Source organism: Psittacula echo, assembly GCF_963264785.1.
Source record: "Psittacula echo genome assembly, chromosome: 1".
NCBI classification, from domain to species: domain Eukaryota; kingdom Metazoa; phylum Chordata; class Aves; order Psittaciformes; family Psittacidae; genus Psittacula; species Psittacula echo.
In genome coordinates, this window is record NC_137735.1 from 114,378,631 (window position 1) to 114,398,313 (window position 19,683).

General features: G+C 35.7%; 1 protein-coding gene across 5 annotated transcripts in view; it reads left to right on the forward strand.

The window, feature by feature from the left end:
* The window catches only part of ANKS1B (ankyrin repeat and sterile alpha motif domain containing 1B), a gene marked incomplete at both ends in the record, with an annotated part of 478,018 nt that overhangs the window by 115,135 nt on the left and 343,200 nt on the right, over window positions 1-19,683 (forward strand). For all 5 annotated transcript variants that reach the window (XM_080616729.1, XM_080616728.1, XM_080616730.1 and 2 more), the window contains one exon: window positions 12,550-12,715. In XM_080616729.1, the coding sequence (XP_080472855.1) occupies window positions 12,550-12,715 (166 nt within the window). The remainder of the gene's footprint in view (window positions 1-12,549; window positions 12,716-19,683) is intronic.

The following is a 19,683-nucleotide window of genomic DNA, read 5'->3' on the forward strand; positions in this document are numbered from 1 at the left end:
TAAAGAAACAGATTTGGTTGCTGTTGCTTCATAGAATCATAGAATTACCAGATTGGAAGGGACCTTGAAGATCATCTGGTCCAACCTTTCTAGGTAAAGCACGACCTATTTGGTGTTGAAGTTCACCAGAATTAGAAGTAGAAAGCCTTGCGGCATTGTCTAATTTATATATTACAGGAGGGGAAAAACTGATATATTGTTTGGTAATGTATTCATTTGATAAGTGATACTGACATGGTAGGGACAAAATTATTTTCCAGGGAAGATCACCCTCAGCTGGGAAAACTTTGGCTTACAGTATACTTGGAAGATGAATAGCCAGAGTAAAATTGTTACATTACCTGTAGTATTTTCCTATAGTTTCTAACATTGAAAAATTTTATTATTTTTTTCTCGTCATAGGTTAGTGGATTAAATGATTATTTTACTTAAATGGAGTTGACATGGAGACCTGTATTACCCTTAGAAACATTTCTGTTAGCTCTTGATTTGCAGTCTTGTCTTTTCTGCATTAAGCTGGAGTTTTGTTGGTAATCTCAGGAATACACCACCCACACACTAAAGCAGCTACTGCAAAGTGCAATATGTATTGTGCCAAGAAAGAATCAGCAGGTGATGATTATACCCTGCTGAACAATGATGGCGAATAAGTATATTGAAAAAAATTGTGGCTTATTTTAGTGCTTTGCTACATTTTCTGATGGTGTTTTAAGGAATGACACTGAGCTTTTTGTTCTTGCTAGTAGTATGTAGTTTCTGAATTTCCGTTGTAATTTCCAGTTGCCAGATGTCTTGTGGCAAATGAATTTTTACTTCACTAATTGTACCATTTAGACACTGCTACACAGGTATGTAATGTAATGAGATATTTTAATCTTTTTATCCTTGGGTGTTTTCAGAATTGACTGGACAAGGCTCAGAGAAACCTGGTAGTTAAGATAGTTCTGCTATGACTGAAAGCTTGGATGAGATGACTTCTAGAGAACTTTTTCGTATAAACACCTATGTTCTATAATTCTCTATAAAATTTTATATGTGTGAACTCAGAAAAGCTAATTTCTTTGAAAGTTTAGGACTGACTCTATGTTCATCAGTTTGTAAATCAGTTTGCGAAAAGTATGGCTATCCCTGCCTAGTGCTGTGTAAATCTGGCTACCACTGGTCTATATTATCTCTTGGTGTGATTATGAAACAACAGCATTAAGTAGGATGAGACAGAAAGAAGAGAGGTGTCAAACAATACTGGAATTGTTGATGTATGTCAGAAATCATCAAAAGTATTGATAGCCATGCTGACTTTGGTGATGGGCTTTACTACTATTAAAGGTTCACATACATGTAGAAATTAATTTCGAGTTGCACACTGTAACTGAAATAGGGAAATATGATCTTAAATAATATGTTACATTTTACTACTTTGTCATTTGCAGTTAAGTGGTAACCAGAAGACGGACTTTCAGGAAATGCTTTTGATTTCAGTACTGCCTGACAAATCATGGGAAAATGGAAAAAAAAAATCAAGTTAAATTGCATAGCAAATGGATAGCAACTATGCATAGAAAATAATTTTATACAAGAAAAAAGTTCAACTTTGTATTAAAAATTTAATGTTTGAACTTCAGCTGCTTCAAAACAGAAATATTAAAGCATTATGTGGAAATTTGAACACATGTAGAAGTTCCTGGTTAGTCTGACCAAATTGGGTTTACTTTTCAGTACTTCATTTTGTGGGGAAAATGTCATCATAGATAATTTGTGTTTGTTGTTTCAGTGGTAGTAACAGGAGGAAAAGAGTTGATGGCTCAAAAAGCTGGTATTCAAGGTATCTGAAGGCAGGAGATCAGTTGCGTGGTGATATCTGGACACTGTGATTACAGTGTAGGTTTACTATATGGATTAGCCATTAAGTCATGGGCTGTGTAAGGCTGCAGTTCTGTGAAGGGATGTTTAAAGGCATTTGACATGTTGGGACATTTCTGAGCCTAGCAACTTTTTTTCTGGTTTGGGTGAGTTGTATTGTGGTGTTTTGCGATTTTTTTGCTTGTTTGTTTGTTTGGTTTGGTTTTTTGGTTGGGCTTTTTTTTCAGATTTGTTTGGTTGGGATTTTTTTTCATAGTGGTACAAATGAAACGTATTTGAGAACCACTGACAAACTAATAACGGAAACTGTGAAGTTTCTCTACCAACTGAGAAGCTGGTAAGTTGGCAGAACATACTTCATTTCTGAAGAAATTACCTGGCTGGTAACTGGGCATTTAAAACGGAACAACTCTGTATTCTGTAACTGTGAATCCTCTCTTGCTGTACAAAAGAAATTGCATGCCTTGGGTCTGACTGCTATATTTTACTGAAAACTTTTATTACCAGTACTCATTACACTGAGTCCGAGAATGAGATAAACCCTGATTCAACAAATTACTTAAGCCTATTTAAACATAGGCATTAATGTGCTTAATTCTGTTTTTGCTTCCCTACATACAGAACTTTATCAGGAAACACTTATTTGTTAACAAAAATACACACCCAGTCTAAGGCTAAGACTTTCTTAAAATCTGAAACTGATTGTTATGATTTTTCCAGTATTAATAGTTCAAAATGAAGATGAACTCATGAATTGGAGGTCAAATAAAATGAAACAAGTTAAGGAGAGTCCATATTTGAGCTATCAAGGGAAAATATGTAAGACAACATTGCTGCATATTTTCATTATAAGGCATTTTGGATTTGTTTATTGATAGAAAACGTGATCTGCCAATTCTAGTCAAATATGCCTTTTCACTTTAAGGTCTCTCAGAAAGGCAGTTCAACTAGGAAATGAGGAATGTCATGGTTTATGTTTTTCTGCCTAGAATAGTGTTAATTCTGTGTATTGCTGTCGAATGCAAATGCTCCATTCGCTTTCCAGAAGCAATAAGCAGTCCTGAACCCTAAAACCTTGCTACAATAGATGGAAATAACAGTAATACTACTAATAACATAGGGAATAGAGGGAGGTAGCTTTTTAAAAAACATGTTATAAATGTCTCTCCCTATAACCAGAACAGTCCACCAGGCATTTTTCAGACTTCTTAACATAAAGGATATATGTGTAAAGATATTAAGGTAGATTAATAAATTGACAGTATTAAGTCGACTGTATTATTTTTGAAGGTGCTATAATTTTATAGCATTCTAATTTCTGATTCACAATATTTTAAATTGTGAAAAGAAGAGAGAAAATAAAATTTTCAGGCAATGCTAAATCACATTTAGTTCTCCTAATTTTGAATTTAGCAAAATTGAGTCCGTAGGTCTCAGACAGTATTTTAGCCTACCTAATTGTCTAAGTACTTACAAACCACTAGCTTCATCAGCCTTTATGTTTAGCAGATACTTAAGTTCTATATACACATAAAGGTTTTTGAGTAAACTGTTGTAATCTGTTTTTATGTGGACAGGTGCCTAAATTCCATCTTATTCAGATCAGTTTTGCATAGTTACTGTTTTTGCATTATGATGAATAAATATTGACAGCAGAAAGTTCATTCAGAAACCCATCTGGGTGCTTTTGCTCCCTGTATCCATGGGAAAGTGAGGGCATCTCTGAAGATATTCAATTGACTGCTCTTTTATGTTGAAGAGGAAGGCACTGGAAGACAGCCAGTGTTGAGATGTGAAGCAGAGGGATGTGTTTGACTACATGTCTAGCTTTTGAGCTGAATTTGTGTAAATTTGTGAATTAAACACCAGCGCACTTACAGAGGATACACAGCTGATGAAGCAAGCGGCCTTCCTTCACTCTTTTCTGCCCACTTCCAAAATGGACAGATTAAGTGTGCCTGGTTTTGTTTCTTTTGAACGTAATAGTGTTTTATTGTGAAGCGCATGAACAAATTTTGGAGTTTCCTGTTAAGTATAGCTATCTTAACAGCTTTGTCCTAAGGACACTTATTTATTATCAGGACTATATGACCAAAGAAGAACTGCAGAAACTCCACATTTTGGATTGTAAGTGGCTAGAATCTCATTTTTGGTCCAGAAAGACCCACAGGCAAGTGTTTCCTGTTGTCTAGCTTTAGGTGATTCCACAACATGCAGGCTTTATAAGTAGATTTCTTTTACTGACCAGCTCTGTTTCCTTATTGTGAAATTATGAAAGGACCTTGATTTTGCAAATTACTTGAATGTATACTAAGTTTAAGCATTTACATTGCCTTTTTGAAGTTGAATTACTAATTTGTTGAAATATAAGAAACTAGTTCAATCAGAACCTAGAGCAATGGAATTAGTAAGCAGAGTTTTGTGTACTTTTTGCCATCTTTGTGGGAAACACTGACATAGTACTTTGTTTGCATATGAAGGAAGGTCACAAAGCATGAGTAGACAGTATCTGTAGTAAAACTATTACGTACAGCTAGTGTGACTGCAAATATGCAGCAAGATTCCTTAATTCTGATCAAATAGACATATAATTCTGTGGTAGCTCTTCTGAAACCGGAATCTTGCAGCGAACCTCATGGGAAGCTTTCTAAGTTCAGATTTCATTGAAAATGTAACATTGGTTTTCTTATAATCCTTAGTCATGTCATTTCATATAATCTTCGCATTCTCAGTTTACATTATGCAACAACTCAGGCTGAGTATTTGCCACAAGTAGATTAACATACCATAGAAGTAGATTATCGTACCATAGAAATCATTATAGCAACAATTGAAGCAGTAGAGCTTTGACATAAACCAGTAGGGTTTCTTATTTAAAGAGCCATAAGGAAGTAGCATGTGTATTAGCTGAATATTTTTCCTTCTGTGAATTAGGCAATTCCTGATGCATTTTTTTGTATATTTCAGTCTTTGCTGATTGAATTGAACATGGTCAAGTTCATAAAACTGCTGAGTATATATGCAGTATGATAAGATAACACTGGATGATGGAACTTTTTGTATTCATAAAGCTAAATATTCGTGTTATGAATGTTAGCTGGTTTTCACACATTTTTGATCAGGAAACAGCAGAGTTCATAGGGTCCCATTCAGAACTATGGTTCTGAACTGTGGTTTGAAATAGGAAATTACTGGGTTCTTTATGAACACAGGAGGGTATGGACAACATTGTATTAACATTGGCTGACTACTATTGTGCATATTTCCCCTGTTGTAATGGAATAATTTATTTTGCAGTTTTTTAAATGCTGATTCTAACTTAAAGCATGAATTTGCTTTTCCTCTGATTGTCTCTTACTATTAGATTCAGTTTTCACGCTTCTGAAATACCATGCTTACTGTAGATACAGGGTATTTGGTTTTATTTAATTAGGAAGGACTAAACTTTTACAGAATTTGCATGCATCCTGAGACCTTTAAAGAGAATTTTGAAATGTGGTTCTTCTGTTGATTTTGTATCTCATTTTCTGTTCAGTTGTGTACTGGATAAAGGAGATTCACAACAAAGTTTTTCATTTTTGATAATATGGCTCTTAATAACTTTAATATTTGGAATATTTTCTTGTTCTTTCTTTTTTACTGTGGACGCATATGTGGGAGAGAGTTCTTTTACGAGAGTCTTGGCTTACGCTGTTGCAATGGTAACTTTTTATATGTATATGTACTATATATTTTATATATTTGTATTATATGCATAATTAAATTTTTATTTTTTCAGTATCAACTGGAAAACTTTTAAATATGGGAGATTCTGTTTCACAGAATAACAAATATCTAGTTGTAGCTTCTGTTAAAGCCATTGCATATGGCATCAAGTAGTTGGTTTCTATTGTGCAAATTCATGAAAGTACATGACTTCAGAACAAGAGCATGGGCAGATACAGAGTATTTTCTAAAATGCACATATTATTTACAACAGGTAATGGATTGACATGCTGGCAGTAAAGCTTTCTTTTCAATAAAAATGTCTTCCATAATATTTCATTTAGTGATATTGTCTGCCTCCAATCAAGTCAGTTTACAGTTACAGTTTTTTTTCTGGTTTATGTTAATAGTGAAAGCTATTATTAACATAAATGACATGTTTTGGTTCCACATCAATTTAGGTGTACTTGATTCCTCTCTCCCCTCCACAGCAATCCATATATTTTTCATTTACTGGCACAGTAATTGATAAGAACGAAGCTATAAGATGTTAGAAAATTTCAGTGTATCTGCTTAATATAGCATGTTGTTTGTTCTTGGTTTTTTTTTTTTTTTTTTTTTTTTTGTTTTGTTTGTTTGTTTGTTTTTCTTTCTGCACTTGCTGTCTAGTAAATACTGACTCCAGTTAAGGTTTTATCAATATCTATATTTTGTATGGTTTTGGCTCATATGAGGGATAATTTTTACTTCATGTTCTCTGCTTCTGTTAGAAAACCCAAGATTGGTTGGTTTTACTAGAATAGGAGACAAAACTTGTTTAAGAGCTGAACCAAACCTGTGAGTGTTTCAATTGGGGAGAAGAATGGATGGTTCACTGCCTTGTGGTCCAAAGGCAGAACTACAAATCCTCATTCACTTTTTCTCTGCATATTTCACACTAACCTTCAGGCACATTCAAAAAGGTCAACCCAAAGTGTACAATATTTTTTAATTGGCTTAGGGGAAAGTGATCTAATGGTGACCTAAAATATTTTTTTGTGATGCTCAAAATGAATCTGTCAGCTGTTAGTCACGTGGTACTCAGATCCCTGTAAGTCAGAACAACCACTCTTTCTGTAAAACTATTGTGAACCTTTTCTTACAAGTAAGAGACGGACTTTTTTTTTCTCTTCCTTCTTTCCTTTTTTCTAATGAAGAGGTCTGATTATGTAACAAACTGGTATTGTGTAAAATGGCCCTTCAAAACCACCTTCAAATCTTTGTGCTATTACTAAATGAGGTCCAGAGCTTGACAAAGTACATGTGCATTTATCAGTCTCTGTGAAAGTGGAAAGCGGTTTCTTTCTTCTGATATCAGACATGCCTTCGTCATGTTTTGGGCTTTGAAGTTGGCACCCTTGAAACCATGACACTCTTCTGAGCCTTTCCATTCACCTTCTGAGACATCTTCTGGTCCAAACTTATCACTTTCCAATGAGTTATTTTATCTCTTGAGAAGATACTGCATGAAGATAAATGTTTGCATGGGCCCTCCTTCATATATGAGATTACTGGAGATTTTCCAGATTCTGTAATATGTCATGAACCTTATTATCTGTTCTGTGACAAATTACATATTCAAGTGTTTCTAGCTGTCATAACAATGAACATTTATCATAGTTTGACTCTTGAAAAATTATTCTAATTACATGATGCTATAAAAATTGTAATTTGGTCAAGTAAGTAATAGATAAAAATATTATTACTAGCAAAAAGTTATAGTAATAATCCTGATTTCTTTCAGTGGGGAGGCAGTAAAAATAAATATTTCACCATCTAATTGTGTTTTGGGATTATGATGACATAGGAAATACTTTCAATTGGTCACTACATTATTGTGACAAATTCACACAGTACCTATCAGGTTCAGGCACTCTCCCCTTGACCTTGCTGCATGTCAAAAAACTGTCCTAATTATCTTTGGTCACTGGTCAGGACTCCTTTCTTGCTTGAATTCTTGAGAAGAATTCTTGATTCTTCTCAGCAACCTTTGGTTATTTATCTTGAATATTTCAGTGTAAAGTGTCCCAATCCAACAGTGTTATACATAAGTCTGTTTACAAACATGAAGAAGTATGTTTGATGCAAACACATTCAGACTAGATAGAAGAAAGAAATTTTTTACAATGAGGGTGGTGAAACACTGGAATGTGTTGTTCAAAGAGGTGGTAGATGCCCCTTACCTGGAAACATTTGAAGTCAGGTTGGACAGGGCTCTGAGCAGCCTCATCTAGTTGAAGATGTCTCTCCTTGTTACAGAGGGATTAGGCTGTATGATCTTTAAAGGTGCCTTCCAACACAAACTATTTTTTAATTCTGTAATTCTATGATGTAAATGGGATAAATGCAATAGTCATTGCTTGCTCTCATAGTAATCATCAGGTTTGGGTTGATGGAGTGTTTGGGATCAATAACTCTCCAAAGTTTTATTAATAGAAGTATCATAATACTCTTCTAAAGAGAAATTAAGCAGAATTTATCCCACCATAAATAAAGAAGAGCTACTTGAGTTCATGCTGGTCTTCTGGCATGCAGCATGTCAGGGGAGAAGATACGATACCCTGATGGATCTTAAGGGATTTGCCAGAATTTAATAGCAGTTCTTCAATCTGTATTCTATATAAATGAAAAAGATATTTTCTAATGATGGCAAATACATTGCATTCTTCCTTTCCACATTTATGAGACTGTTTCTCCTTTAAAATTTACTAGTCAGAAGAAAAACCCTGGGTATTTCACTTCCACTTCTTGTTCATACATGTTTTCAGATAATCAGTAATTATAGCCATAAAGTTTTCTTTAAAAATCTGAATTATCTGGATATATAAGACCATTGAAATACCCACTAATAATTCTTTTTCTAAACAAGTGTCCTTAACTTCTATCTTCAAGTATAAGTATGCATAGTAGCATTCTTGTTCCCCATAGTTTCTAAAAAAATGTCTTAAGGCTAAAATAACTATTTCTTCTAAACTTTGTGATCCTTATTAGGTATCTTACACAAATTGTAAGGACAGTTAGTGTTAATTACGAAGAAGTCATATATCAAAAGAGAGACTCAATCAAAACCAGATCTAGTAAATTTTCAAATAACAGGATACAGTATGGCTTTTAACTGTGAGTATCCTAGACAACAGGAGGTCAACTGTTCATTAATTTAGGATTTATAAGTTATATAAATTAATAATTGCCTGCTGAGACACAACATGAATTATCACTGTGAGGAATGTGATGTAACAGTACGTTATGCTTGACTCTGATGTGTTATCCCATGTTCCAGGGAAGTAATGAAACTTCAACTGACCTGATTTCTATAGGAAAGGAGCTGCATAGTATGAAAATTTTTCAGTGAAATACAAATTCTATCTTGTCAGAATGTCAGTTCTGATTAGATTCCCACTGAGGTTCTATCATTTTATTCTTAGGTCATAAAAATACAGATTTGTATATATTGCTTATATCTCAATCCTTGACCATACCTCATTCAGACTGATTCTTACAAGGAATGCAAGAAGGCAAAAGCAAGCTTAACTGGAAGCTTGGCAGAAACATGGAAAAAAGCCTAACTCAACATCATGTAGTTTTTGAAGATTTACTGATGTTATAGAATATTATTTCACACTTTTACATAACCTTTTACAATTGACATATAGATATATTAAAGCAAATTCATTCCCACTGACCAACAGTCACATCCTTCTCCTCCCCTCCTTTCTATTGTCTAGTCCTGTTTAGGTCTCAGATTACATATGATAAGTATTATACCATCAAGCATATTCTCAGAGGACCCAGATGGCTGGAGATTTCTGAGTAAGGGCCATAATGTGTCCCTGGCATGTGCTCTGCAAATTCAATTTCACATTGCTGTTTCTTTCTACAAGGCAAAAATCTAATTTATATTTTATCAGTATGGACAGCTGTTCTCTAATGCTTTCCCAGTGATGCACCCACTCTCAGTCTTTTTCTGTCACTTCTATTGTGTATGTATTTTTATCCTTTCCACAAAAATACTTAAATACTTATTTTAATATACTGGCAGCCCAGCACATTACTTTTATGAAGTTCAATTTTAAATAAGAACTAACTCTGACTTGACAGTCATGATCAGTTACATGTGTCATCTTCAAGTATTTTGGCATAATTTACAGAAATTGAATAATCTCTAAGAAAAAAAATAAACTCAGATTATTTTAATTTCAGGGCCAAAGGTTATTCAACTATAATGGAATAGTATTTCTTTAGACTGTTTTGTTATGCAGATGAAAATATCTAGGACATGTGTAGGATTACTGTAGAATTACTTTTCATTGAAGTGGGTGAGATGAGACAACAGAATTGTTATTATTGAGACGAGTGCTGAAGATGTTTTTATCTGAGAAAAAAACAGAATCACATTGCTTAATGCCACATATTCTAAGACAATTTTAAGTTACCTACTAACATCTAACTTGAATTACACTAGAGCTTAAAGTTTTCTAGAATATGCTCAGTACTTGCGAAATGGAGAACATACTGCAGCAACCAGAATACTTTACATTGCTTTTTTCCAGCGATGAGAAGTTTGTCTTTTTGCTACATATACACTTTTTAATTAAGCCTTATCATCTTCACTTGATAGAATTCCAGACTTTTTAATGTATTACGATTCTTCTTGTCTCTAACTTAAGTTCTACTTGGCATACTGTTATCATATTTGCTTTATTAGTGAAAGATTGATGAAGAATTTACTAGTCAGTAATTTACATTCTAACCATTTTCTCAGTAACCCCATCATTTTTATTTTTTTTTTCTCTGACATTTAGATTCTTATAATGTTAATTTCAGAATCATAGAATCACAGAATGCTTTGGGTGGGAAGGGACCTTAAGATCATCTAATTCCAACCCTCTCCATGGGCAGGGATACCTCCCACTAGACCAGGTTGCTGAAAGCCCCATCCAACCTGGTCTTCAACAGTCTCAGGGATGGGGTATCCATTTGTAATGTTTGATATCATTCAGAAAATCAAACTGAATGTTAAAAGCAATTAGGAAAGGAGCAGAGTGCAAAAGCGGGAACATTATTATGTCAGTATGAATACTTGGTGGGCCCTCACCTTGAATGCCACATGAAAATCAGATTCCTGTCAGATCACTGAAGGCTGAGGGTGAGGACTGACAGAAATGTACAAGACTCCAAGTGCTATTTGCATAATTTTAAAAAAATGCATTTTGTTTTTGTGGGATTTTTTTTTTTGGTTGTTGGGGGGTTTTGTTTGTTTGTTTTTTGTTTTTTAGCTTTGGGATTTTTTTTTTTTAAACAGGATATGGGCTTCAGGAATAATTTTTCTATTAACTTTATTTGAGGAATTAGATGGCTTAAGTTTAAAAAGTTGCATTTGTAGCTGCAGCAAGCCCACTTAGAAACTTAGCCAATTCCTTGTTAAGTTTTTTAGAGTCCGTTAGCTGAAACTAGTTACTACTGGTATATAGCAGCAAGATTGCTAATGCAAAGAGCTCATAACTTGACTAGAGATTAACCAGAAAAGGGTAAAAGAGGTAGACACACAATCGCATTCCTCTTTTAGGCGTATGTTTTGAACACTGACTACTAACCTTGTATTGTTTGCTAGCACAGACTAATTTTTCATTACAAATGCTTGTATTCTTTTTATTTTGTATTATTTTTTCCCTGTTCACTGTTTCTAGTATTCATTTTCAAGTACTTTATTCAGTGGTGGTTTAGCCTAGGATTTAAATTTTTTTTCTACTGAACTCATCAAGCAGAATTTTGAAGGGGATATCCTGTTGTTGCCATCTCAAACCTATCCTTCAAATGGCCTTGTATTATCACCAGATGATGAACTGTCATAAAAATCAGGACACAGTACAATGAGCAGGAAAAACTGCAAAAGTCTGGTAGTGTAATAATTTGCTAACAGTATAAATAATTTACGTAAAAAATGGACTGTTACCTACAGCCATCTTTTTCTTTAGGTAATATTAATTCTTGCTGAAGAAATTGTTATTCTGCATCATATTTAAGTCATCACATTCTTAAGTCATTTTCTGAGTAGGACTATGATAATATCTAAATGTCAGGGTGCTCTCTGGTCCTTTGCCTTTTATTATATCATATTTGATTTATGTGCAGTGCTTGGCTTTCCCAGGCATCCATATGTCCAATGTAAGAAAGATGTAGAAGTATGTCTCTGCCTATTCAATTGCTTTCTGCTGGGATTAAAAAATATAGATCACAAATCAAGAAACTCTAGTGAAACTGTACGGTATCTTCTTATTTGTGTTTTAAAATAGAGACAGTCTGCTTGATTGGGCAGTTTAGTGTACCAGCAAAATTTCCATCCAATTCCTTTTTTCCTTCCCTTGACATTTGCTAATGATGCGAATTCACTATATGTATCACTGCGAAGGGACCTTGTGCCATTATTGCTGTTCAGTTCAAGTATAGAGCAGTATTTCATCTTCATTCACAACCTGGGATTGTGCCCTCAAAATGTAGATGACATATCTTTAGCTTTTTTATGTGTAATATGAACATATATAAAACCATCCCCAAAGACAAAGTAATTTCAATGGTTATTGTAATTATCACTTTCATGAGATATAATTCAAAATCTGAATAGGAAAAATCCCCAAATTAGAACATAGCAAAGCAGGTATGGCAAGATCAGTTATGCTGGAGCTTTTGCTAAATACAAAGTTTGAAGAATATAGACATTTCTATAACTAAACAAGAATTATATTACACAAAAATTTAAAGAAACAAGAAATGTTATCTTCTAGCATGCAAATAATTCTTCCAGTCTGTTACAATTTAGATTTCAGCAAAATGTGGTGTTTAATTTGATGGATTTTAAACACTTTTAGCCAGAGTTATTTAGCCTGGTTCTTTTCTTATGTCATCTGAGAAATATCTCTCTTACCTACTTAAATTTTTGCATTTCAGGAATCTTATTCAAAGAAGAGAGGTTATGCATTGGAAGCAATACCTTCTGTGCCTCTGGATGCAGTTCCCTCTGAAAATGACAGTAAACTCTGTGATTCGATAGACATAGCAGTGACCAAAAAACCTTGTTCCCTAGAGATAGCAAGAGTTCCTTCCTCAAGACCAGGTAAATCACCAAATAATCTTTTACATAATCTTTGGTGTAAGTGTAATGTTATGGAAGGTATAGAATTATGTATAGAAGGTGTAGGTTTATGTTCTAAGAATACAGCACTCTGTTTACTTATCACAGCATGATTATAGTCTTCCATTATGTTCCATAAGAGCTTAATATCAGAATAAGGATTAATAGCAAAATGCTATCGAAGGGAAAACTAAGCAGAGGTTTAAATAATTTCCTAGATAAATACAAGGTTGCAAAAAACCAAATTAGAAATCGTATTTCTTTAAGCCCAGCCTTTTGCAGTAATCTATTTACCAACCCATTTCTGTTTTTTAATGAAGTGCTTAGCAGCAATATTATACAACTAATTCAAAATTTAAAGTACTCTATTTTCATGTTACATAAAAGAACATCTGCTCTGTTTTTGAAAATGACACAGTGAATGAAAATTGATAGAAATATCAAATGACAGATTGGCAGACTGTTTGTTGTTATACAGGTTTGAACAGCAATGAGTTACAATAGTTAAAAAACAATATAATTACTCTGAGTCAGACGAATGGTATTATCTGTATGGATTCTGTTTATATTCTCCAAAATTATATGCTCTCTTCAATTGCCCTTGTTTGAACTCTTCATTAGTCACCACCTGGTAGAGGAATTTCAGAATATAATCATTTTGCTATAAGTGATTGGACTGAGAGTCTGACAAATGACAGTTCTTGGCAGTGCAGACTGTTTGGAATGGGCAATTGACTTTTTTACCTGTGCTATCTTGATTATGAATCATGATTTGGAAAATATACAAGAATGACAGATGATTGTTAACTAACAGTATGTCACCAATCTAGTCTGTGTAAGGGGAAGCACCTTCTTGATTTTACAGCTGAACTAGTACTGGAAGAGTGCCAGAGCTATATCAGGCATAGTATATAAGGGCTAGATATCAAGGTACACCTTCAGAGTCAGAAAGGTGAGGTGGAGTGGATCATAATTCCCGTCTCTCCATAAATTTGGGGCTAAAGTAGATTTGAGGGGACTTGCATTATGAACAGAGACCTAGGAGGTGGCACAAAATAAGGTAGCGTCTTTATTGCATAGTTGCCTGGAATGGACCAAAATCTGACATGAACTTCAGCATGACTACTTGTATAACTGAAGGTTTGCTTTGTTGGTGTTTTTTTGGCTCTGATAATCTAAAAAATTGACATATTGTGCAGGACAATATTACAGGTTGCTGTTCAGTAAAGGAAAAAGAATGCCAAATTATCCTTGTTTTTCAGACTTCTACTTGATTAATCACCATAAACACACTTATTGCAATGGAAAAACTGCCATACCCCTGCTCTATTAATTGGCTGAGGGAGTTCATTATCTGCCTCCATAGTAATGGGGCTCAACTACAAAGCTTTCCATTATAGTTAGTATTAAATAAGCAAAAAAAACCCCACAACAGGCTTTGGAATTGTGCTGCCTGCTGAACATTTTTCATAGGCTTAATAAGTTCCTTATGATCAGTATGAAGAACAGATCTTGAAAAGGAAATTTTCAGACCATAATCTGGAAATATGTTTTGTGTGTGGTTAAATATGATACATATTAGAGTTCCAGAGAATAGCCAAGGAAGCTGTAGGACATTCATGAGAGCACCCATAATATTTATAAGATCTAACAAGGTAAGTTGACAGTACAAATGTACTGTACTTCTTCTGTCTTAGTTTTCAGTATACTACTATGATCTTAGCATTTTATTGGATCGAACATTTGGCTGTATAGATAAGAAGATTCCAAAATGTGATTTTATTCTAAGCTATAAATGCAGTAGTTATCTAACTGGCCTGGCTTGTAAGCCATATCTGTAATTATGTTGGCTGCTATCTTATGCTACAAATGGCCCAAATGAAATTAACCATGTCACTCACAAAGTACTTAACACTACGCATAATTGTGTGTGAATGTCAGCCTGCCACTTCTGCTCGTACAAATTTATTGCTTGAATAAGTTATGTATGATTACAGAGAACATTCAATTAAAACAAATATTTGATTTGTGTGCCTTTTCCCCAGAATTTCACTGTTTTATATCACTGAGACATGCTGACTTTGGGAATACTGTTTCAAATTGCCGTACTGTATCATGACTAGAGCTCATTTCAAAGCATGAGGTAGCACTTTGAACATAAAATTGCATCTGTCAGTCTCCTTTCCCTAGGTGATAGGACACTGAGAAACAATCCTCACTGTCTGGGGCATTACTATCTGTGGGCAGTAGAAGTGAGAGTGACTGCACTCAGTGACTGAAAATTCTCATTTCCTTTATGGAGAGGAAAGGTCGTTCTGACTGGCATTTCAAGCTGTAGAGCTGCATGTTGTAATTTTTATCTGCCCTACCAGTAAACTCCTAACAGGTTGGAAGTAGTCACCTTGCCAATCATCATTCTTTGATCTACTCAGGGAAAAAACAGACTGCTCTGTAGCTCTCCATAATCCTTTTAACGTTCTGAAACTTATTCTTGAACTGGTAGGGAACAGTAGAAGGTAAGTCCATGCACCAAGTGGTAAAGGGTTGTTAGATGTAAAGGAGCAAAACTGAACATAAGGCAAATAAAGTTTGTTACTTCTGTTTCTGAAAATCTGTTGCATGAGTACTATGTCTATTTGCAAGAAATTAGGTTTATATAGAAAGAACAGTTACATTATTGGTTTATCTCACCATTAAAACAATTGCTTCTAAATAGGACTGATCTAAGAGTAAAAAAGACTGCAAGCTTGTCTGAGTTCAAGTTAAGCTGTTTGCTGTTTCTGTGGTAGATTGATGGGACAAGGTTGGCAGAATGCATTAGCATCTCTGTCTCAGTTTCTCTGCTTTTAAACTAACAGTTGCAATATGATAGGAATATTCTGAACTACTGCACTCTGATACAAATTTTTATGCTAAGTTAAATGTACATTTGGACTTAAAATTTTATAAATCTATCTCATAAAATTAATTTCATAAATGAATGTATTAATCTTCATAAATGAATGTATTAATCTTTCTAATCATAGAATCATAGAATAGTTAGGGTTGGAAAGGACCTTAAGATCATCTAGTTCCAACCCCCCTGCCATGGGCAGGGACACCCCACACTAAACCATGTTACCCAAGGCCTCACCCAACCTGGCCTTGAACACCGCCAGGGATGGAGCATTCACAACCTCCCTGGGCAACCCATTCCAGTGCCTCACCACCCTCTCAGTAAAGAATTTCTTCCTTATATCCAGTCTAAACTTCCCCTGTTTAAGTTTGAACCCGTTACCCCTTGTCCTGTCACTACAGTCCCTAATGAAGAGTCCCTCCCCAGCATCCCTATAGCCCCCCTTCAGATACTGGAAGGCTGCTATGAGGTCTCCACGCAGCCTTCTCTTCTCCAGGCTGAACAGCCCCAACTCTTGCAGCCTGTCTTCATGCGGGAGGTGCTCCAGTCCCCTGATCATCCTCGTGGCCCTCCTCTGGACTTGTTCCAACAGTTCCGTGTCCTTTTTATGTTGAGGACACCAGAACTGCACACAATACTCCAAGTGAGGTCTCACGAGAGCAGAGTAGAGAGGCAGGATCACCTCCTTCGACCTGCTGGTCACGCTCCTTTTGATGCAGCCCTCAAAATGTCTTACACTTTATTTAACAGAAATATTGAACAAAATCTGAGCTACATTATGGAAGAAATGTTACTATATTTTTTGCATTGGAGTTAAGTGTGTATCGTTCCCCAACAGAGAGATTATATCCTTTTCGGTCTGCCTTTATAGTTTCTACTGCAGAAACTTCCTAGGAGTCAAACCAGGTGGCATTCTGTGTGCTATGTTTTTAATAATAGTGAATAATGGCCAATGCTACTTAAAATGTTTTTAAGCCAAATTATTATTAGGAATTAGAGAGGACTTTTTAAACTCTGTTACTTATGAATACTGGTGACAAAAAAACCCAACTAGCCTTCTTTTGGAAAGTCGATCTGTCCATGCAGATTAACAAAGGTTTTAATACAGCATCTCACTAACAGGAAGAAACGCTGCTGTCCGTAAACTGCATGAAAATCATCTTGGGTAAAGGGGTTTTTTCCAGTTATGTTAGTTTACTGTGGCTCCAGGTCAAGGAGATCTTAGTGAGCCATCTTCAACTCTAGAAGCAGCTCAGCTGTAGCAATGCAGAGCTCAGTGTGGGCTGCAAAATCCATCTGAGAAATAAGGTGAATACTTAGGGGGTTCACTTACGCTGAGCTCTCAGACAGAGCACAGTCAGCAGTTCGCAAGTCAGCAATTTTTAAGATAGCTCTGATACAACTACTCTACTCGGTTACATCTCAGATATGGCTTCTGTCAAAGGACAAAAATGTTCTTAGATATCTGATGTGTTTGCACTAGCCTGTAGCAGTCAGGTACAAGGCAAGGAGTTAAAACATAAAGGAAGAGATACCTTAGCAGCTATTCTGGACACCTGTCCAGTTGAATGTATTCTAGAGAAATCTTGCTGTTGTCAGTCATGATGTTTTTGTTATTTAGAAAAATTACTTAATTCACACTTAAATGGCAGTAACTTGTAGGGAGGACTATACAACATAATAAATATATAATTAATGATACATTTTTCTTATAGCCTCATAATCACACAGGGAAACTAACAAAAAATGCTTGTCACTGCATTATTACAATATATCAAACTGTCTCAAAGCTAGCCTGTCTACTGCAGCATTAGGGGTTTTTTGCTTTCTCAGCCTGATGTCCCTCTCCTGTCATTACGGTGAAAATGAACATGAAAATATGTAGCCAGTGTGTCAGCTTGCCTCTTCTTGTCTTCTTCTGTCTACTGTGTACACTGTCAGCAATCTCAGATATCTAGGAGATAGTACTTTAGAAACTTGAATTGAAAAATGGCTTATCTGTGATAAAATGTTTATCAAATTAAAGTACAGATCTACATATTTTCCAAAATCATTAAATGCTTGGCTTGGTAAATAAAGTGCTATTTGTCAGGTCATCAGTTTCTTATTGACTTCAGTAGCAAAGCTTCACAGCATCTATCCTGAATATTTGAACATTTCAGTACTCCAGTTTGAGGCTAAGATAGCAAATGCATCTTTTCTTGTTTAATGAATTTATACCTTTGCTTTTATGCAGTTATTTTCTGGCTATCAGCAAACCAGTGCAAAATGGCCACAAGAAGGAACCATCATACTGCCAAATATGCAGAATTGTCTGGATGAATGGAAATTCAAGAGGCCTTAGTCACCCGTGCTTCGTCATTTTGAAACTACAATTGATCTGAAGGATCATGCACTAACCTTTCTGAAGTCTATTCACCCAAATTGCTTCAAACAGGACTGCTAGTAGGGCTATATTTAATATAAGCACACTTTTTAAACCAGAGGTAGCAGGACATAGTGCACTTAAACATGAACTACAGTCCAGCTCCTCAGGATTAAATACTTCTATGACCAAGAAACTTCGTCTTAGCTGTATAGAATAAAGGAAGGAGGCTCTTATCAAGCAGAGTAAATGCAATATATCACAGTTGGTCTAGAGTCATCTGAAAATAACTAGAGTCTATGACATTTAGGCTAATTTGACACCAGTGTTTCTGCCATGAAAGCTTTTGGTATTGTAGTGAACATTCAAAATCATTACTACCTTCGTGCCCTGAGTACTGAATATCCTAAGTACGAAGTCTCAGGCCTGATGTGTCAGGGAGCAGTAAGGGCCAGCTGCTTCTTCAGGGATGGGGAGGCAGGAGTGAAGTGGACTACCACAGCTGACAGGGCAGTGACCTCATTAGTGAGGGCCCTATTTCACCACCCATGAGGAGGGCAGACCTAGGGGTCATAACCAGGTTCAGCCAAGAGCCCAGATTATTCAGCAAGTTTGTACTGATGAGGTAGATCTAAAGTCAAGCTAGAAAATCAATATACAGGTCAGGACCCAGTCTGGTGATGGCCAGGAAGGTTCATGATGACAAGACCATGCCCATGGTCAAGTTGGGAAGTCAAATATCAGTTGGCGTCTGGATCCACAGGGCACAGGCAAAAGCATAAAACAGTCCCTCTTTCAGCGTACCTCAGGCAGGAAGTAAAGGCCCCAGGCTGAGCTGAAATGCAGTCTCCAGGAAGGGGGATGCAAATAGAGCACCTCAGAAGGCTGGTCAGGGCCATTAGAGCTTATTAGTGCCTCAAGGCCTGATACGATGTGTGTAATCAGTGTTCCTTATTATTTCATTTTTTACTCTAGAAGGCAGTATCTCCAGAGTTTAATTCATCTGTTATGTCGAGTGAGAAGTGAAGAACCACTCAGAGCTTGTCAGTAGGAACACAAAGCATAGGTGTGTATCTTAATGTGAGCCATGCATTGGTTTGATGGAGTGGGTAACTGACAAAGGAGGCTTGTGTTTCCATAACAACCTAATAGCTGAAGTCTTTCTTAGGCAAGTGGATTCTCTTCTAAGTAATTTTTGGCCTTAGAGAAATGCGACCATTATTAAGTAGTTTCCCAGTTCTCAGACTGTTTTATACAGTCTAATCTTCCTTTATGTTTAGCACAGATAAAGGTTCAAAGGCCATGAGAAGAATGAGCAAAAGAGTCTCATAATGTCCTGACAGGATAAGGATACTCTCCTTAAAGGGAGTAAAGTTAGGTTCTAGCCTTTGTATAGTTCCTTTAATAAGCCTCTTAAAATACATCTTAAAAATAGCTGGGGGGTTGTGCCTGTTACTCTGAATAGAACTCTGCTTCAGAACCACTGATTTCTGTGCTAGGGATTAAGAAGCTTTTCATTTCCAACCTCAGTGTATTCATGGCCAGCTAAAGTCAAGACAGAGGAACACTAATATACTGGCTTTGGCTAAGTCAGAACTCTCCAGCAACTCTTCAAGAAGCAACTCAGGTCAGCCTCTGAATGATTCTGGAAAATCTCTTATTGCCCTTATGCATGTCTATATGTACTGC